This window comes from Carya illinoinensis, chromosome 2 (assembly GCF_018687715.1).
Source record: "Carya illinoinensis cultivar Pawnee chromosome 2, C.illinoinensisPawnee_v1, whole genome shotgun sequence".
NCBI classification, from domain to species: Eukaryota; Viridiplantae; Streptophyta; class Magnoliopsida; order Fagales; family Juglandaceae; genus Carya; species Carya illinoinensis.
Window position 1 is genome coordinate 30323803 of NC_056753.1, and position 22282 is coordinate 30346084.

At 37.3% G+C, this 22282-nt stretch overlaps 1 protein-coding gene across 5 annotated transcripts in view; it reads right to left on the minus strand.

The window, feature by feature from the left end:
* LOC122300821 (nuclear pore complex protein NUP160) overlaps positions 1-22282 on the minus strand; it is a 41188-nt gene that overhangs the window by 16834 nt on the left and 2072 nt on the right. For all 5 annotated transcript variants that reach the window (XR_006240083.1, XM_043111729.1, XM_043111728.1 and 2 more), the window contains exons 5-17: positions 21223-21380; positions 20505-20590; positions 12170-12274; positions 11986-12080; positions 11322-11442; positions 8524-8706; positions 8234-8423; positions 7506-8077; positions 3035-3197; positions 2060-2334; positions 1737-1924; positions 688-764; positions 46-389 (exon numbers count right to left, since the gene is read on the minus strand). Coding sequence is in view for 4 of the 5 variants with exons in the window: in XM_043111729.1 (XP_042967663.1) it covers positions 46-389; positions 688-764; positions 1737-1924; positions 2060-2334; positions 3035-3197; positions 7506-8077; positions 8234-8423; positions 8524-8706; positions 11322-11442; positions 11986-12080; positions 12170-12274; positions 20505-20590; positions 21223-21380 (2557 nt within the window). In the remaining variant the exon portion in view is untranslated. The remainder of the gene's footprint in view (positions 1-45; positions 390-687; positions 765-1736; positions 1925-2059; positions 2335-3034; positions 3198-7505; positions 8078-8233; positions 8424-8523; positions 8707-11321; positions 11443-11985; positions 12081-12169; positions 12275-20504; positions 20591-21222; positions 21381-22282) is intronic.

A 22282-nucleotide genomic window follows, 5' to 3' on the forward strand; every position in this document is an offset into this window, starting at 1 on the left:
TGGCATAAAGTAGAAAATAATATCAGAAACAAATGCAAAACGAACCTTCATTGCACCGCATTCATAAAGAACGATTATGAAACGCCTCAGGCAGATGTATTTGCTCTCCTCATCTGGATTTGTAATTATTGCACAGTATGCATCATAAAAGCGATTGAGATCTAAAGTAAACTTAAAGACATTAGCCCAAAGTCGTCCTTTAATAGTGGCAGCCGATTCACACAACGGATCTCTATCATAATTGCCATCTTTAGTAATTAGAGATTCATCGACTTGTTCAAGTGCAGCAAGTGCAAACTGGCAAGCCCCTTCGCTAATATTATACTGCTCAAATATCTGCATTGCCCACTGGTAGTAATGTAACTTCCACGCAGCATCTGATGCACCAGCTGGAACAGAAAAGGAAGGAAAGATCAAGAAATATTTTTTTATGACAACAATAATAATAAGAAAATTATGACAAAAGTCTGGACAAAGGAACCCTGCAGGGCCACGTGCCCGGGGGGAGGGGGGGTGCTGGGGGGGAGTTACACAACAAATACACCTAGGTAGAGGAGGAGAAAAGAGCAGGAAAATCCTGGAACAAAAGCTGGAGACATAAATTGGATGTCATCCAATGCAGTGTATTAAAGAAGAAAATTACTTATGTAACTGTAAAGAGTCACAATTATTTCTGAACAGACTTACAGAAACGAAGATGTGGAAATCCTACTTCATCAGACAGACTCTGCAAAGCCTGGGAAGCGCCTTTTCCAGATGAAGCACTAAACAGAACAACCCCAATGACAATCAGAACCTCCAGAGAGGTATAAGGAAACAAGCATTTAAAACCATAAAATTTGAGCACTATTAAATCAAAGATTCATGTCCAAGCCTAATTTGACTAAAAAAAGAGTTTATCCAAAAAAAACATGATTATCTGACATTTATGTCGCAGAGATTTCACCTATTAATGATATTTTATTTATCAGTGCAATTCTCTTTCTATTGATAATATTACGAATTTGATATTCTATATCAGCTCTGGACTTGGCCATCTTGGCAAAAGGAGAGAAAATACAGTGAAAGACTACTTTTAAATGCATTAGATAAGGTCACAAATATTTTACATTTTTACTTGATTGAAAATGTGATATATTAGATCTTCACATGCACATTTCTTCTTTTCCGGGTCTTAGAAGTAAACAGCTTTTAATTTGTACAGAGCACTAAGAAAATAAAATAATTCAATACAGATTGCTAATTGAATTAGGAACAGTCAATCAAATGGGTAAATTATGCATTCTAGAGTAAGAGGCAAAAGTTTGATCTATATTAGCTAAGCAACTGCTTAAGTTACATTTGGAAATCACTATTCTGCTCTGTATCAAATCATGAGGAACTAGTGAAACATTAATAGAAAGTCATGATTAATATGGATATTTTAAGTCAGAGCCTAAGACTCCATAGTGTGTACTGCCCAAAATAGTGGAAAATTGATTATCCTTTTCTTTCTGATTGGTAAGTTAAACATGCAATACGGTGGGTGTTGAACCCATGATTTAAAGTTTTTGCATCTCTAAAATGTTCAACCATGCCATTAGAAGAGTATTGGTCCAGGAGGGGCACCAAAACCGAAATTATTATCCAAACGACATTCTTTTAAGAGTAAAAACATAAAGAAGTTCCAAACTTTCGAATCTTGGACAAGTATGATTGAGATTCCTTTGGACAAGAGTTTTAGACATATTTAGTACCAGAAGAAACATCGAACAGCTTCATTGACTTTCTTCTCTTTCACCACCCCATGTGCCACAGATTGTGCCTGAGCAAGGAGGCAACATCCTAGAAGATGATGAAGTATGCACCATCGGCCATCGGTGTCTTGAATACTTTGAGATGTCTTCTCTTTTCTTAAATGTGACTCCACAGTTGTGAGTAGATACTTTATGAAAATTTAGGGAAGCAGAAACAGAAAAGGTTCAGCCAAATTTTTCCCAAAATATAGCACAAATGGTTTCATCGTAGAAAAGACAGTTTTTAACTACTTAAAAAATTATTGAAAAGATGGAGGAATGACCTCAACAGCATCATATTGGCCATGCCTAAGCAGGATTAGTGCAAGCTCAGTAGAATGGCTCAAGAAAGCAGAAGATTCTCCAGACTTGCCCCAAATGATCCAGCTACTAAAGTCTCGCATTGAATTCATAATATCAAGCGAATTAGGGAGACTTTTTGAAGAAAGGTGATTATGCTGTACTGAGGAACTTTGAACACTTAGTACGAGGATAAAAGCCAAGGTGAAGTGACATTTTCCAAGTTTCTCATCCCATGATCTTCTACACACGTTGCTGTCTGGACAAGGAAAAAACAAGACGATTACTTACACAAAAATTCTATATGCAGTCACTTTTGAGTACTCTTTTGTGTACTTCACTGATGTGATTAATTGTGTATTAAAAAAAAATTGATGCAGCCAATTACATCAGTGGAGTACACAAGAAGTACGCAAAAATGACTGTATGTAGCATTACTCTTACTTACAAAATCCTCAAGTAACAAGACCTACATAGCATACAACTCACTATATCCAATCGCACCTATTGCTATATAAGACAGGGAGACTTGTGTGTCATTTGTCAACAAGGATCAATAATGCAGAGAAGGCTAAATTCACTGTATGTTCATGTTACTAAGTAACCCGTGGTTTGCCAAGCATTTAAATTTCGCAAAAATATATGCGACACAGCTATTAAAACTAAATCTCAACTCTTTAAAATGAAAGTGTAATGCCCCAATGGAAGGCTCAAACCACATGGTCTACACTCCAAAGGAACTAGCCAATGATACAATTGGAGCCTCACTGAAACACTATAAAGAGCAAGAACTTTTCCTTCCCAAGCAATGTGGGATCCCATACGCCACCTACCTTATCATCTCATCATATGGGGTATCACGGAAAGGAACAAAAGATCTTTCCTCTAAAGTGTTATTCCATGTCTTGAGAGAACTGGATATCAATAACAAAGTTATAGAACCCATAGCATAAACTTACCAATTTGTAGCAATGAAAGCTGAGAACTGAAGTCTTCAATTGCAGCAAGTTGAGATGGTGTGGTAGCAAAGAAATGAATGATGACCCATTCAGAAACAATTTCCTCTATCATTGGGACCAGCTCAAGTTGTATTCTAGATATATCATCATGTGGCATATGGATCTGCATGCAAATTAAAAGAACTTTCTAGGTATAAATGATACTTAATTTTTTATGGATCAGAAATTCTTAAAGATAATAAAAACACCTTTATCCTAGGAATAAGGTTGTAAGAATAGTTTGCATGTGCCAAAAAGAGAAAGAAATACAACAACTTACAGGTAAAATTAAGGGCTGGTTTGGTTACATAAAACCAAACTATCTCATTTCATACAATCATTACAATTTTTCCAAATTCCCACATAAAATATAATAAACAATTCAACTTTTTCAAGTCTCAAAATAAAACTAATATTAAAAAATTATATAATAACAATATTTTATTCAACTTTCAACAAATCATCTCATCTCATTTCAACTGAACTGAGTAACCAAACGAGGCCTTAAAGAAGCTCAGTATCAAAGCAAATGTTTGCAATAATAACAAATTATTATTTTTTATAAGTGCAATAATAACCAATTATCCTATAACCAAAAGCATGATACAAGCAATTCCTTTTTCTTCGTGTATATTGTCACATGTTTTGCTTTATAAAACATAGCCATGCTGTAGTTAAATAAAGGTAAAGACAAGCTTTGCAACTCATGCACTGGTATGAGATTCAGCTGATGAATGTCACGTTCCACCTTTGTTTAAGAAAAGGGGAAGGGGGGATGCCGTTTGATACAAAGGCATGAATAATTAGAAAACAATGATCGAGAAGATCGAGCGTAGATTGGCTAGTTGGAAGAGACTGTATTTGTCGAAAGGGGGCAAGATCACTTTAATCAAAAGTACTCTATCTAATCTACCAACGTATTTTTTTTATCCCTATTCCCAATTCCAACAAGTGTAGTAACTCAGATTGAGAAACTGTAAAGGGACTTCCTTTGGAGTGGTATGGGGGATGACTTTAAATTCCATCTAGTCAAATGGACTAAGGTATGTTCCCCACTTCCCATGGGAGGGTTGGGTGTTAGAAATCTAAAGACTTTCAATAGGGCATTACTTGGGAAATGGTTATGGCAATATAACACAGAACCAAAGCTCTATGGAAATTGGTGATTGATTATAAATATGGAAGTATGAGGGGGTTGGAGCAATAGAGAGGTAAACTGACCTCACAAGTGGGGATTTGGAAGCATATTAGTTGAGGATGCGAGGTGTTCTTTCATCACACTAGTCTTGTGTTGGGACATGGTTCTAGAATAAAATTCTGGAGCAACATATGTGGAAATAATACACTCAAAGATTTCTTCCCTTCAGTATTCAAGATGGCATGTGAGAAAGAAGCTTCAATGGCGGATTTTATGGTGATAGCTGGGGATCAAATACAGTGGAACCTAATCTTTAGCAGGGCGGCTCAATACTGGGAGGTTGGTAGTTTTGAGGAGTTCTTTCGACTTCTGCATTCTGTGAGATCGAGCATCCAAGGAAATGATAAGTTGTGGTAGATACCGATAGGTAAAGGCACATTCTCGGTTCGGTTGTTCTGTAAGTCTCTCACACAGGTGCATAACACTCAATTCCCATGGAAGAGGGTCTGGCATAATAAGGAGCCTCCCAAAGCGACTTTCATTGTATGGACAACTTCATTGGGAAAGATCTTTACTACAGATAATTTGCGAAGACACTGGGTGACCATAATAAATTGGTGCTACATGTGCAAGAAGAGCAGTGAAACTGTGGATCATCTTTTACTACATTGTGATGTTGCTAGAGTGTTATGGGCTGAGGTATTCAGCAGATTAGAGGTAGTGTGGGTTATGCCCGCCACAGTGGAGGCGCTCTTGGCTTGTTGGACAAATCTATGAGGTATTCCACAAATCAGAGTTGTGTGGAAGATGGCTTCTATTTGTATTCTATGGTGCTTATGGCAGGAGCTCCACATCTTCTACTGCATTGTGATGTTGCTAGAGCGTTATGGGTTAAGGTGTTCAGCAAATTAGAGGTAGCGTGGGTTATGCCCGCCACAATGGAGGCGCCCTTGGCTTGTTGGACAAATCTGTGAGGTATTCCACAAATCAAAGCTGTGTGGAAGATGAATCCTATTTGTATTCCATGGTGCTTATGGCAAGAGCGGAATGACAAGACGTTCAAAGACAATGAGCTATCATTTGAGGATCTTAGATCTTTTGTTGTTAGAACGTTATTCCCATGGACCATAGCTATAGATTTTAATGGTTTAGACCTGCATGATTTTCTTGTTTCCTTTGCTCCTTCCTAAATAGGTGTTTTCTCTTGTATACCATCTTGTGTACATAGGCTATGCCTATTCTATTAATACAATCATTTACTTATAAAAATAAAAATAAAAAGAATTAGAAAACAGGTCCAAAAAAAGGTTATAAAGCAGGAAAACTGCCGCTGTATGCCAACACAGAATCTCAGGTGTCACCATGGGCTGTGAAGTAAAAGTTAAAAACACATAACTTTTCAGAAATATTTTCACAAGAACCAAAGTTTTTAGAAAACTGAACCGTTCATGGATCCATAAACATATATTTAAAGTACTAATCATAACACAACGTAGAGTAACTGCAACAGAAGTTTAAAACCAGAAACATAGAGAAATTAAATCACAACATCATGGCTATATCTATATATCAGAGCAATTTTCTTGTCTATATTTTCTCCAATTTTTGAAGCATAATGTAACATCTCAAAGAAGGCCCAACCCACATTTGGGGCCTATATTCCAAAAGGACTAGTTAGTGATACAAGTGGAGCCCCATTGAACCCATTATAAACAGTAAGAACTTCTTCCCAAGCAACGTAGGATCTCATACACCTACCCACCCTCATCACTCAATATGGGGTATCGCAATCTCCCCCTTTAAATTCCCAACTTCCTCGTCGGGCCAATCCGTTGTAGATAACATGGCTCAAGTCCCACATTTCTGGTTGGGATAGACTATGATACCATTGTAATGTCCCAAGGGAGGCCCAAGCCACATCTGGGCCTATATTCCAAAAGGACAAATCAATGATACAATTGGAGCTCCATTGAACCCATTATAAAGAGCAATAACTACTCATCCCCAAGCAATATGGGATCTCATATACCACCTATACACCACCTATCCTTATCACTCAAAATGGGGTATCACACGTAACCTCACACAAGCAAGAATGGCATAAAGATGCGGGGATAGCAATCTAAGAATTGCAACCTCAGTGTGGAGTTTGAATCATGAATAGCCTTTTAAAGCCCAAGCCTTTTGTACTGTATGCTAAGAACTATGACAGAACAATTTTCCCTCTTAGCATTGTCAAAACTCCAGGGCGGGGCCATTTTCCCAGCATTGCCTAGTCACAGTTTACTACCCTTTTTTAATCGACACATTTGAGACCTACTTCACAACTCGTTCCTAGGCTCCTCTCTAATCCTTTCATCCTCACGAGATTTAGTTTGTTCCAGGTTTATGGAAAAGGTGGTACTGATAGTAAGAAGGCACCAAGTGCTGAGAGGCTTCTATATAAAAGTAAAAAATAATAATTTAAAAAAAAATTACCAGTGAGAGCTTTATCATGTTTTCTGAGCACCAAAAGCCACATTGGACATCCAAATTCAATATCATTACTGCTGTTTATATATAATCAAAATCTAATAATAGGTCAACGGCACTCCTCATGTATCACATTAAGAAAAGATGAACTGATTTTGAGTAAATCCGCCATCTATATCACATATTTAGGGGAAAATAAGTAACAAGAAATTCAAAGCATGCATAGATTGATTAAGACAAAATAATTACACTTGTCTTTTTTTTTTTTTTTTGGCCTTGAGTTTTCTGGATTAAGTCCTCAAAGAGATCATGTAAATAATTCGGCTGTTAGAGTGACAATGTATCTTTGGGTCATTTTATGATTTTAATATTGGAGGAAATTTATACACTTACACTATCAGGCACTTACAAATAATAAATGAAAAGGAGAACCCTAGTTTTTTTATAAGTAACAGGAGAACCCTAGTTTTATTGTTCTCTCCTCACTCATGCCATCCTTTCTGTCTTCTTCTTCAACCCCTCTCTCTAGCCCTCTCTCCGTCTCATTTTATTATATCTCAAACCTTATCCTTGGAAAAACGAAAAATGAAAAATACAGACGCACAAACACAGACATGGTAGGCATTGATTATGCTATTTATACAAAAACTTTCAAGCAGAGCAAGACTAATTAATTTCGCTTTTGGAATACAAAGCAGATGAGAATGCATGAAAAAATCAGTATATGATGTACCAAATTGCTATTAAATTTCATTAAACCTCTATCGCTAGAACCAAAAGAAAGCCTGCTGATAACAAAAACTAAAAGGAGAAAAAACAGACCTGCCCACTGATTTTTACCAGATAATTCAGAAACAGAAGCATATCCAGTGCAGACTCAAACATCACCTTCGAAATTTGAGTAGCAGCCTGGACCAAGACGGAGGCATTTACACTTGATAATATTTCAGCATCAAAATTATGTGTGATTTTGCGAGGTACAAGAAATTTTAGAAAGCTCTCTATGACATTCAAAACTTTGCCCCAAGTGGCAGCTTTATTGCACAATGTTTGAAGCGATACCAGCATGTCAATAGAGAATTTCCGAAGAGTTTTGTGGTCTGCCAGTTTCTTCTCCCAAGCAATATCAGCTCCAATATCTGACATATGGATCTTCGATACTGATGAACCATATCCAGTTACAAGAATCTTCAGTAGGCAAGGAAGAACTTCTTCAGACGATAAAACTGATGTACTAACAAACGACTCAAAAAATACAGCAGAAGCAGTTTTGCTCAATCGTCGACTGACGCCAATAACACATCTGAGCATATCACTAAGAATCACATATTCAAGATCATCATCAAATAAATCCAACCCAAAGCTTGCAAGATCACCAAGCTCATCAGAAGAACCTAGCAGGATAAAAAAATGAAAAAATACACACACTTAGGCGAGACAGGGGGAATGACTAATAGTTGTTATTTCTAATCGTTATTTGTAACTGTCGAAAAGAAAGAAGAAATTAGGATTTAATTCTACTTCATATTAAGCTAGGACCTCCGGCATACCATTGATAAGCCGCTCAATATCCTCCAAACCACGGAAAAGAGAGAATGAATTCTTTCTGATTAAACCAACAGCACCTGATAAAGAGTCAAGATGCAAACTGCATGGTGCATTGTAATTGCACCAGTTATGGAAGTATCGTGTACAGAAATTTTTCCAGCAGTAAGATATTGTTGGAATTTCCGTCGAACCCTAGCATACAGTACTTAGTTAATGAGTTTTCACGTAAAACCATTACTTCCAACTCATGAACAAAAAGAAAGAGAATTATATAGAACAAAAAAGAGTGAACCTCATATTCAATAAGTGAAAGAATTTCCTTTCTCAATCCATCAGCAGTTAAGGACTGGAATTCTGAATCAGTCCAGTGCCTATTGTAATCCAGTAAAGTTGCACGCAAAGAAATATTATGATAAACCCCAGGGCAAAGCAGCTTGCGTAAGAAAATTGAAGACACAAATGGCACCATATGATCCTGCAAAAGTTTACATGGAGGAAAGCACTGTGACCAACACATTTAACATATGAGAACGTCCTGCAAGGCACTGGTGAGTATTTCATCATACATAAAATACAGACAATATAATATAGGGAGACCAAGAATTTTTCTTTTTCTTAAGAGTGGTAGTTTGGGGAGAGATGAAATTTCGGGAGCGGGGGGTAAAGTTGTAGCAACTTGAACTCAACAACTTAGTTCTAGAGTAGGGATTTTTTGTACAGCCGAAAAGTTAGTTGAAAATAACAGAGAATGAAAAAAAAAAGTTCAGATTTTAGAAATCTTTGTTTTTCTTTTTAAGTAAGATCTTTGTTAATTAGTGAGAAAGCGCAACTGAGTACACAAGAAGTATACAAGAGAGACACCTAACTAGCATAAGATTATAGAAAATCGTGTAAACCTTTTTTTTTTTTTACGAGCAAGATAAATTTTATCACTGAATAAGATAACCCAAGTTCATTAAAGTTTATGGATATAGTCCATGGGAGAATAATATATATAAAGTGTTGAGCTCCTTAGTCATTTGTTCGCAGTCCTCAAATATTCTATCATTTCACTCATTCCATACACACCAAATGAAGCATACAGGGACCATCTTCCACACTGCTACAACTTGTGGATTGCCAATGATCCTGTGTCTGCCAAATGCTCTTTCACAAGAATGGGTTGTTATCACGAGGATAGAGAATATTCTAGAAAGAATGTACTTTGAACAACCCCTTCTTTGATTGAGCTCAACAAATCTTATCCTCTCTTTCTTCTCGATCTAGTAGAGCATATCAGATGACAGAAGTCACTAGAAGCATCCATCTCCCAATCTTGCACCCTCTTATGAAGCTAACATGCCAATGAGTAGCATTACCCAAAATCTCCAAATTGTTCCCCATAGAAGCCTCCTTTACACGAGCAACACGATACACATGCGGCAACACTTCCTTGAGCACCTTATGTAACGCCCAATGGAAGGCCCAAACCATATGGCCTATACTCCAAAAGGAATAGTCAATGATACAATTGGAGCCCCATTAGAACCTTATAAAGAGCAATAACTTTTCCTTCCCAAGTAATGTGGGATCCCATACACCACCTACCCTTAATCTTATCATATAGGGGTATCACAATCTACCCCCCTTAAATTCCCAACATCCTTGTCAGGCCTGTCCATTGTAGGTGGCACGGCTTAAGTCCCACATTTCTAGTTGGGATAGGCTCTGATACCATTTGTAACGCTACAATGGAAGGCTCAAACCACATGGCCTATACTCCAAAAGGACTAGTCAATACTACAATTAGAGCTCCATTAGAACCTTATAAAGAGCAAGAACTTCTCATTCCCAAGCAATGTGGGATCCCATACACCACCTACCCTTAATCTTATCATATAGGGAGTATAGGCCATGTGGTTTGGGCCTTCCATTGGGGCGTTACACCCTATCCCCACACCATGTATCATGCCACAATCTAATCCTAGATCCATCTCCCACCTCAAGTCTGATATGAGCAAAGAACTTCCCCCAACCTGTCCTTATGAAGCTAGCACGCTAATGAGTAGAGCATTACCCAAAATCTCCAAATCGTCACCCATAGAATGCTCCTTTGCATGAGCAACATGATACACATCCAGAAACACTTCCTTGATCACCCAATCCCCACACCACGTATCATGCCACAATCTAATCTTAGATCCATCTCCCACCTCAAATCTGATACGAGCAAAGAACTTCCCCCAACCTCTCCTTATTTTCTTCCATAGACCAACCCCATACAGCCCTTGTACCTCATTTGTACTCCATTTTTCCAATAAGCATCCATATTTGGAATCCTACTATCTTCCTCCACAGAGCATTGTCTCATTTTGATATCACCACAACCACTTCCCACAAATGCACGGTTGAACAGCAGCAGATTACAAAAGCCCAACCCACCCTCCGAAATTGGAGCACAAATCTTGGCCCAACAAGCCAAACGGAACTGCTTCTTCCCCCAATCCACCAAATAGGAACTCTCGATGTATTTTCTCATGTGCATGGCAACACTTGAAGGAAGTGAAAAAAGAGAAATGAAATATGTAGGCAGACTAGAAATGGTGCTCTTAAACAAAGCAATCCTACCACGTTTAGAGAGCTTTGCTACTGTATAATTCTTTCAATATTTATGTACCTAAAAACTTCAAATGTCAAATGAAAAACTTTGTAAATCATGCTAAATGCCAAAATTTCAAATTTCAATTTGAATATAAACCATAATTTGTTTATAAGTTCAAATAAATCATAAATGCCAGCACAGGGGAAAAAACAAAGAGAATCATAAATCCACAAATTCCAATGAAGTTGGGTTTTGTTGAAAACAACAGCAGCTACTGTACACATTTGTCCATTCATGTGCGAGAATGTGTTGCTTCTAAAAAAAAAGCAACAATGTGTTCATCCAAAAAAAAACTCTACCAAGAAAAGTTATTTTTCCTTATTATGCAACCAGTAAAAGATGATCTCATTCTCGTTTAAAACCTTTACTTGTCCATTAGAAACTTAAAAGTCACGCAAATAACAGTCAGTTAAAAAAAAAAATAGGATTAAAAATGGCAGATGCAGTACCTTTGCAGATGAAAAAACTGAATGCGTTATCCAAAGAAGGTCATCCAAAGATTGTTCACGACTTTGAAATAGCTGATCAGCAACAAATTCTTCCTGCAAAGCAAAACATTGCTCTTCTTCCCTACCAACAGAGTTTCAGAATACATTAAGCTTGAATAGTCATATATAAGCACATGTTACATACAAAAAAGAAACAAATACAATATTAGATAAGTAAATGAACATCAAAATTAAATATCATTGATATGCATGAAAAATTTTACACAAAGATATGCATGCACAAAGAAACAATGATGCCTATGGAACCCCAAGAAACTCTGGTTTAACTCATCACTTTACTGCAGTTTTGAGAACAAAGATATATTTAGTACTTCATTTTGTAAAAGCAAAAACACATGCATGCAAGACTGAAATATTGACAGGAACAGAAAAGGTTTTTTTTATGAGTAGGACTAGAAAAGGACGCGTTTTAAAGAAATCATCAGTTCTAAAAGGCCAAAGAAAAGGCAGCATAGATGTATTTGTCTAATTTTCAATGGGACAGAATAAGCCTAAAGCATCAAGATAGCCAGAATGATTTGCAAATCTAGGGCATATGTTAGCATTAGAAAGAAACATGGCCAAATTGTGAAATACAAACAAATAATATGCCAAATTGACTTACACATTAACAGTTGGAAACAAACTTTGAAATACCAATCCGGTATCTTTCAGTATCCATATCTTGTCTGAGGTAAGTTTGACATCAATGCATCTCTCCTTTACAAAATCAGAACAGTACCAAGTTTCATGTGACTAATCTCTTCAGGTTAGATAGAAAAGCAATGTATGCAAGACCAATTGTTTACCTCCTCCAAAGGCATATGTTGAACAGAAGGATCTAGTGATATTACAGTCCTGTCACCGAAATTACAATGCAGACCATATACACCGATCATCTCCGAGCTCACTTCCTAGGTAGTAGAGCCAGCAAAACCATCAACATTATGACTACATAAGCACTGTAGGCAAAATATAAATCCAAGCTTGCATCACTAATTATTTATAAATAAATAAATAAATTGACTTATGCTAGCAGTCAGTCTACAGTCTTTTAAGCATTGCATAGGATTGTTACTCCTGCAAGTTTCAGTGCTGGTAAACCATAATACAAGACTGCCTCCTTTGTTTTGATAAGTAAAAGTAAAAATAAAATTTAAAAAAAAAAAAAAAAAAAAAAAAGATTACTATCTACAGATTTTTTTTTTTTTTTGATAAGTAAAAGATCAATCAATAGAAGAGAGCCTAGTTACAAACTAAGTGCTGCGAATAGTAGCATAAAAGTCGTGAAGACTTGTTCCGTTCAATACAATAGAAGACGCCCAAAGTAATAGGGTATGAAAGAAAAATGCCCTGAAACCATCTAGGGAGCATTCCTTGTTCTCAAAACAGAGTCTATTCCCTTCGATCTATGTACACCACATTAAGCATAAAGGTACCATCTTCCAAACAGCAACTATCTGACAATTGCCCCTTATCCCTTGCCAACAAGACAATAAATCAATCACTTTCCTAGGCATAACCCATGTGATACCAAGCCTGGATAGGATTTCATCCCACAAGGTCTTAACTACTTCGCAGTGAAGAAGGAGCTGGTCCACAGATTCACTGTCGTGTTTGCACATGAAGCACCAATTCAATAAGTAGAGTCCACGCTTTCTTAACTTGTCTATAGTCAAAATTTTACCATGAGAAGCCACCCATCCGAAGAAAGCTACCTTGAGGGGAACATTGCACCTCCAAATGCTCTTCCACAGGAAGACGTTGCAGGGGTCGTTCGTCAAGGCCTTGTAATAAGAATGGACTGAGAATTTCTTATTTCCTGTGCATGTCCAAAGTAAGTTGTCCTCCCCTCCCGCCCTTAGCTTCATTTCATATAATGCGCTGTAGAAATCAGTGATGACTCCCACCTCTCAATCCTGGGCAGCTCTAGAGAATCTCACAGACCACTGGATGGAGTCAACAGCACTGCACATATTATCGGCTACCGAGGAACCCTGATCAAAAGCAATCCTGAAAAGAGAGGGGAAAGCATTTTTCAGAGCAACATCCCCACACCAAATGTCATGCCAAAAACGGGTGCGTGTGCCTCTTCCCACCGCAAATTTGCAGGTACCAAGAAAGTTATTCTATCCATTCCGAATAAATTTCCAGACTCCCACGCCATGTCCCTTTTGCTTCTTCGGTACACAACCTCCCCAGATACTCCCATATTTGGCATCTAAGGTGTTCCTCCAAAGAGCATCTCCCTCAAGATGGTACCGCCATAACCATTTTCCCAGGAGTGCCTTGTTGAAGGTTCGCAAATTTCTTAAGCCCAACCCACCAGAAGACAACGGATTGCATACTTTATCCCATTTGATTAAGTGACATTTCCTTGCACCTCCAACCCACCCCATAAAAAATCACGGAAAATCTTCTCTAGTCTATTCGCCACCCCTGCAGGCACAAGAAATAAAGAGAGGAAATAAGTTGGAAGGTTAGAGATCGTGCTCTTAATAAGCGTGATTCTTCCCCCCTTGGACAAGTAAATTCTCTTCCACCCTGCCAGTTTGCTTTCAATTTTCTCCATCATCCCTTCCCACATTGCTTTAGATTTATGAGGGGCTCCCAAGGGAAGTCCAAGGTATTTCATAGGCAAGAGAGAGACCTTGCAGCCCAAGATGGCAGCTACCTCACTTAAGTTGATGACCGAGCCAACGGGGACTACCTCTGACTTTGCTAAGTTCACCTTGAGGCCCGAAACAGCTTCAAAGCAAAGAAGAATAGCACGTAGGGATCGAAATTGGTCTAGATCCGGATGGCAGAAAATCAAGGTATCGTCGACAAAGAGGAGGTGGGAGATTGTCAAGCTTCCATGAGGAGAACCACCTACCGAGAAGCCCGAGATGAAACCGATTTCCACTACCCCTTCCAACATTCTGCTCAAGACATCCATTACAAGAATAAAAAGAAGTGGGGAGAGAGAATCCCCTTGTCGCAGACCTCGAGAGCTGTTGAAGAAGCCTTCCGGAGTGCCATTGACCAAGACCGAGAATCTGACTGTTGAGGTGCAATGCTTTATCCACTAGCACCATCTTTCCCCGAAACCATACCTACCAAGGATATACAATAAGAAGTCCCAGTTCACATTATCAAAAGCCTTTGTCATATCCAATTTGCACAAGATACCTAGAGTGCCGGCTAATTTTGCTCTCCAAGCATTCAATGGCGATGAGGACCGAGTCTAGAATTTGCCTTCCTTTCACGAAAGCATTTTGAGACTTCGAAATGATCTTCCCCATGACACCACTCAGCCGCTTTGCCAAAACTTTGGAGATGATCTTATAAACCCCATTGATCAAGCTTATGGGGCGGAAATCATTCACTTCCACCGATCTTGCACTTTTGGGAATAAGGGCGATGAAGGAGACATTTAGGCACTTCTCAAATTTCATAAAGGAGTGAAATTCGATAAAGACCTTCATGAGATCCTCCCTAATAATATCCCTAATAATCGTTCACTATCTACAAATTTATCTCAAAAACAAAGATAATCAGTTTTTTTTTTTTATAGGTTAGAAACAAAGATAATCCAGTTATAAAGACTTGCTGCAAAGATGGTCCAAATGAATGGACTTGCTTGCATATCATCAATTGCAGTTAAAAAGAAGTCACAATGCTAAAAGATCTAATTCAATTCCACCAGATGTATCTTTCTGTGACGTCACTCTTATGAAGGCAAGATTATGGATTTAGATATGGAAGAATACCTTACCAAATCTGTTTCTCTAACTCAACCCAGGGCAGCAAATCAAATAGGAAATCAGTCATATGGTTGTATACATAAATAAAAGATAGCATCGCTTCATAAAATAATTAAAAAATGTGTCAATTTAAAACTTGAACTTGAGAGTGAAGATTTTGATAAGAAGACAATCCTATCAAAGCACGAAGGGGCACGATCCAAGTATGCAGGGAGAATATAAGAGAGAGCACCCATTTGGGGTAAGAAGGAAAACAAATAGACATGAATTCTAAATAATTGAGAAGCAAGAACTGTTATGGCCCATCATTCAAGTGAATAGGGTGTTGAGCATAACAAACAACCCTTAGGTCACTTCATCCTCACACAATCTTCAAAGTTTCGAGCATTGCAAACTTTTTACATACACCGAAAAAAAATTATAATTTGTATGTCAAAGATCCCACATACGAGCAACAATATATTGTAGTCTACTTTGTTAGGATACTCAACTCTCACCTGAGAGACCCAGATTCGATTCCTGAAAATGAATAGTTTCTTTTTGTTTGTAAAACTATTTTTAATAGATTGACTCGTTGCCTGGTTGTGATAGTTAGCTAGATCCATTGTCAAATTAAATGCATGACCCATGCTATCCCAAACATGTGAAATACTGATGCCCACAAAGCTCTAGCTACTTCATGGTGCAACAAACACACCACTTTTTCAAAATATCCATAGTTAGAATCTTCCTTAATGTCGATGTCGATACAAAGAAAGTCGCCCTCCGTGGAGCAGTTTCCTCAAATACCTTTCCAGGGGAAAGGAGGCCCTTTAGAGGAACGTAAGTCAGGGTGTGATAAAAAATTTGAAGATCAAACTCCCCTCTTTTGGAGGGGTTCACTATATTTTATCCTCCCCACCTCCTCCTACCATGAGGAAGTACAAGAGGTTCAAATTTAAGAAACCAACTCAAATCCCCACTCATGTACTGACCTAATGAAAGTGATGTTCCATTGTTGAGAGTCATTTGGCATATACAAGTAAATAAAATTTTGTTTACCTATCAAAAAAAGGTAATTTGCCCACCACGGCCTCCTTTATTATAGCTAACATAAAATTACACCATGGATCTTCATGGTAGTTCTTTTTTCCCTTGGAAGAAAATTTAGAGGAATACAGCTCTGTTGAGAGCCATGCTCTTTGTTTGCACTGTAGCTCTTGGGTCCTCACATATGAGAATATTAAGAAGAGGCACATTATTGTGGCAGATTGGTGTTGCTTCAGTAAGAAGAGTGGGGAGACAGCCATTGATTGCTTTATTGCGAGGTAGCAATGCCTTGCATAACCCAATTTCCAGTTTGTTTAGGCTTAATTGAGTTTTCATATAGAATGGTAGACCTTTTGGCACATTGAAGAGACTGTCTGTTCAATTTGAAAGGGCTGCTTTAAAAAAGCTAATCCCATCTCATGTTATGTGATACATTTGGAGGGAAAGGAATGACCAAACTTTTGAGGATTACAAGAAGAGGGTATGTAACATCCAGACCCAAATTTTTTTAGGTTTTATAACTTTGGACCACGGGCCCAATTTTTTAGGCTTTATTATTTGAGGATCTAGTATTCAGGAGAAAAAAAAAACATTTAATTGTGTTTTAATATCAATTGTGCTAAGTGAACAAAGGAACTTTCTCTCCGTACTGCATGCATGCACACACCCTATCCTCCGGCGCCCCTCACCGGAGTTGATCTCCTTCTTCCTCTCTGACTCTCCCTTTCTCAAATTTCTTCCCTTTCTTTTATTTCCCTTTTTACTATCATTCCTGTTAACGATGGATGCGGTTAGGCGTTTCACGATTGAATCAAAAACTTTCTTCTTCGCAAAGGTGGGTGCCAACCTTTTTCGCATTACTGAAAGAAACAAACGTATGGCCTTATTTTTCCCTTCTACTAGACTGTGGGGGTATTCAAGAGGGAAGCCGTTACTTTAAGTTCGAAAACATGTGGTTGAAGGCGGATGGGTTCGTTGAGAAAGTCAGTACGTGGTGGGCATCTTACCAGTTCACAGGCACTCCTAGCTTTATACTAGCTGGGAAACTAAAAGTTTTGAAGAATGATCTAAGAAAATGGAACCTGGAAGTCTTCGGGAACATCAATGACCAGTGGAACAAACTCTTCATGAAACTACAGCAATTTAATGAAAAAGAAGTAGAAAGGACATTATCGGATTATTTACATAGGATTCTCATATAGGAAGGTACTTATGTCAACTATTTACAGCGGTCAGTACATAATTCTACCTAATTTACAACCGCATCTTCCAGCCTAATGTTACAAAACTAATCCCATAAAATCCTCTCCGTAATTCTCTCGTAACAGTATACGCTCAATGTACTTCGTTATTCCTATTGATATTAATATATATAATATTTTTACTGTATTAAGTATGCACGATTTCAAGAAAACCCTATTTTTGTTATGTGATGAAGTATTTATTGAGTATTCAACTCATTTTGGTTGTTTGTTCCTTTTTTATGTTTTTAAAATGTCCAAGTAAAGAAGATGGTGCCGACGAGCTGAAGGCCAGGCATAGATCATGAGTTAATAAGTGTCGAACCTCCTAACCTATAATTAGATAATGTTGGGTCTCTTTACCGGAAACAGTTACAAAAGTACGTAACACTCCTAACCTATGGGATGGGGGTGTTACAGGGTGTTAGAAGTTAAGGATGTTTTCTATTTATCAAAAAAAAAAAAAAAAGGTGATTTCTTATGAGATAGTATTGAGGAGGAACGTAAATTTCACTTGGTGAGTTGGAATAAGGTTTGTACTCCAGTGCCTACTGGAGGTTTGGGTGTGCGGGATTTAAAGCTTTTTATAAAGCCCTCCTTGGGAAGTGGCTTTGGAGGTACAACAATGAGAGAAACGCATTGTGGAGACATATTGTAGATGCTAAATATGGAAGGATGTGGGGAAATTGGTGTACAAATGAAATAAAAGGGGTTTTTGGGGTGGGATTATGGAAGTCCATTCGAATGGGATGGGGGAATTTTGTCAAAAATATTAATTTCAAAGTAGGCACCGGGACTAATATTTTCTTTTGGCATGATGTTTGGCGTGGTAATTCACCCCTTAAATTAGCATTCCCTAGCCTTTTCAGGATTGCTAAATATAAAGGGGCTGCTGTGGCTGATTCATACTTGTTTTCTAACAATATGCTGAATTGGAATGTGGAATTTTCTAAAGATTTACAGGACTGGGAAGTGAGTGAAGCTGCTAATTTTTATGTAAAACTTTATAATTCGAAGATGGATCTGATCAGGGAGGATAGGATGCTGTGCGTTAATGATAATAAGTCCAGATTCTCTGTGAATTCCTATTATAAGGTTTTAAATAGTCATGATAATAATGCATACCCCTGGGAATGCATTTGGAAAGCTAGAGTGCCCAGTAAAGTTGCATTTTTCTGCTGGTTGGTGTCGCTGGAGAAGGTTCTAACTACTGATAATTTGAGGAAAAGGGGTTTATATGTGATGGATTGGTGCTTCATGTGTAAAAAAGATGGTGAATCTGTTAACCACCTGTTTCTTCATTGCGAAATGGTGACTGTTTTGTGGAATGAGTTATTCGCAAGGGTAGGCATTGCTTGGGTGATGCCTTTTCATGTGGTGGATTTCTTGGCTAGTTGGGAAGGTGCTGCAGGTTGTGGAGGCAATAAAGTTGAGTGGAGGATGATTCCTTCGTGTTTGTTTTGGTGTTTATGGCTTGAGAGAAACGGGAGGTGTTTCCAAGATTGTGAACACACTATGGGGGAATTTGGGGATTTTTTCTTTAGCACTTTAAATTTTTGGGTGAACAATCTTGTGAGGGATATGAATATTTGTAATGCTGTTCTTTAATTTTGTTTTGCTTCAGTTTGTATCTAGGTGTATTCTCTTGTACACTTCCCATGTACTTGGGCTATGCCTATTTACTTGGAATAAAATTTCTTATTACCTATCCAAAAAAAATAAAAAATAAAAGAAGTTAAGGATGTTTTCTTTATAACCGATCAAAAAAAAAAGTCATGGATATTTTCTCTATAACTCTTCTCCACTAGATGGTTGCCCAATCTTGTTCTTCAATTTATAGTTATTCAGATTTTTTGGTTCTTTTCCCTTTTTTTCTAGGGTGTATATTGTTTATCTGTGTACTTGGATTACATCCTTTGATTATCAATAAAGTTTAACTTACTTTTTAAAAAAATTGCATCAAAACCTCCCTACAACACAAGATAATAACTCTAGACATGCTACCTTCATTGGTTGGTCTCCAAACCATATATCATGCCAAAATATGAGTTTAGACACGTCGCCCAACCTGTTCCGTATATTTTTCTATACCCCAGTCCCATAAGGTCCACCTCACTAAAACCATCTTCTCGCATGTGGAGATACTTAATTTCCATGATCGATCACCAAAAATTCTTCCTTTACTCTGCATACCACAAACAATTTTTCTAGTATGGTTCCATTAAACATGTTTCTGACCCTTATCCATCTTGAAGAAACCAGAGTGCATATTTGGGACCACCCAACTAGGAGGAACGTCAACTCATCATTAACTCCACATCTCCACCACATAGGAAATCCCTCAAATGATTTTTTATGTAAAGCCAACCCAACTAGAATAGGGAAAAGTTTTTTTTTTTTTTTTTTTGGTAAGTAATAAGAGATTTTATTCCCAAAAATAGGCATAAGCCCAAGTACACAAAATGCATACAAAGGAGATACCTACTATTTTCTTAAAAAAAGGAAATCTAAAACAAATTCTGGAAATTATCATCCATTACATAAGAATAGGGAAAAGTGACACCTAGATTCTAGAGTAGAATGACGAATAAATGGAATCTTCTCGATTGACAGAATAACACCTCATAGAAAATATAGCATACATTAGAAATGAAGCATAAAGCTGAGGAAAAAAGCCAAAAACATCTTCAACTTTTTGAACTGATGTTTTTAACATGGTATCAACCTGGTTGTTATGAGGTCCCAGGCTCAGGTCTAGGTGACTTATTGGCCCCCTTATATTGTTGTTTTCTTCTAGTGCTTGCTTTTGTTTTTGTCTGAAATCATGATCGTCATTTCACCCCCATTAAATCAGTGGTTGTTAATGTATGATATGCTTGATGTATATTGATAACTGCTTCCTAATAGCTTTAAGTATGTAAGTGATGTTTTCAAACAGTTCGGATATCACATACTTGGTTAGTATTGTTGGTCAACTTTTTAACACTAGAATTGATAGCCTTCACCATGATATCAGTCAGGGTAGATTTGACAAACAGGTCTCCAGTTTGAATTATGGAAACCATACTGCTCTGTCATGGTCATTCAAAAAACAATTTCAACACTTGAGATTATTTTAAGTTACATACCGAAGTTTGATTGAATAAAATTGCCAATGGGATTACACTCGTCTTATTGTCAGTTTGGCCCACCCATAACCTTCTAAAAGTAGCTCCTGAAAGTACAAGATAGGGGAAACATTGTAGAAATATATAAGTACACTAGCAACAGAAGACATTCCCCCCAATATAGAAAGCAAAAACACAGATAAAAATCTCAAAGAAGAAACATGTACAAATAGTTTTCATAAATGATGTCATCCTCAATAAGACATTCTAAACGCTTGCAAAATTAGTGAACAAAATATCTGCTGTTACAGGCAGCATGAATAATAATGATGCCTATCAAAAACTTTTTCTCTTTTCTTTTCTTTTTTTTTTTTTTTTTTTGATGTCGAGGAATCTGGCCCTTTGGACCCACCCCTCGAAAGTAAACCCCGGTCCAGCCTATCAAAAACATTTTGCATTTATTCTGGAAAAGAGTATCCATTGCAAATCTTTGATACAGTTTTGAAAGGCTTTGGTCATGTGCTAGAGATGTGTTTGTTTCATGTGTTTCTTTGTTCAATTTAGAAGGAAAGAAATACCGGAGATTTTAATGAGATGTTCAATTATGTACGAAAAGATAAGGAAAAACCTAATCCATGATCCAATCACAGGAAGGATCACTTAATGCTGGGAAGAACAGAAATAAAATACACAATTACAGGAAGGAAAAATGAAATGGTTAAACTAGTATAGAAATTGCCTGCCAATCCTGGATTGCTCATTGTATGACTAAAGATCTTGCTATAACTTTTACAATCCCAAACTCGTAAGATCCCATCGGAATGAAGTACAAATAGAAGTTGTTTTCCATGCACCTCATATATAAATAAGTCTTGCACTGCCCCAACACTCCTACCTCTGCATGACAAATATAATTATCACATAATAAGTAGATTGCAAATCTATATGCCAACACCCACATAAGTACACATTCATGTATGGATGTAAGGGCATATTGGAAATATACAAGAGATCCACCTAACTGGCAAAAGGAAGGATCTCTATAAACAAAAATAAATTATCAAAAGTATGAAATGGAACTTCTAGCTTTCAAGACAATAAATCTAAAATGAAATCCTTGTTACATATTGAAAAAGCAACAAATAAACAATCTGGCACTGCTTATGACATATTCAATGCTTCAAGAGTAAACTTCTTAAAAAATCAAAGCTTTCAAGGGTATCAAAAGATGTGTAAATACATGAAGGATGTGCACACTACACTCAATGATTAATACACTTGTATTGTTGTGACATCTGAACATTTTGTTTTTATATTAGTGTGATATCAAAACATAAATTGGCATAAACCAACCAAAGCGCATTTAGTCAGATTCTTTAAATCTATCCTACTCACGTAAATTTCCAATATCAAGGAAGCAAGAGGACTAAGCATTTAAAGCACCACATCTACTCCCCCAAAGGCCAACAATCACCCTGATTGAATCACTAGCCAAAATCCTACTACAAGAAGAGAAATCTTGATATAAGCATCTCAAACTGGAAATAAAAAGTTAGAAATATAATGGACACACACCGCTTATCTAGCTTCCTTATAAAGAAGAGGGGATCATCTTGAGAGTAAATGATTGGCTAAAGACACTTTAGTTCAGTGATTCCACCTGCCATTGCCATTCTTCAATAGAGGTAGATGTATTTTTCACAAATACTTCTCAAAATAAGACTCTCCAAGGTTAAGACAGACATTAATGCATGGAGTCATCTAAACAAGTATAAATCACACAAAATTTGTAAAATATC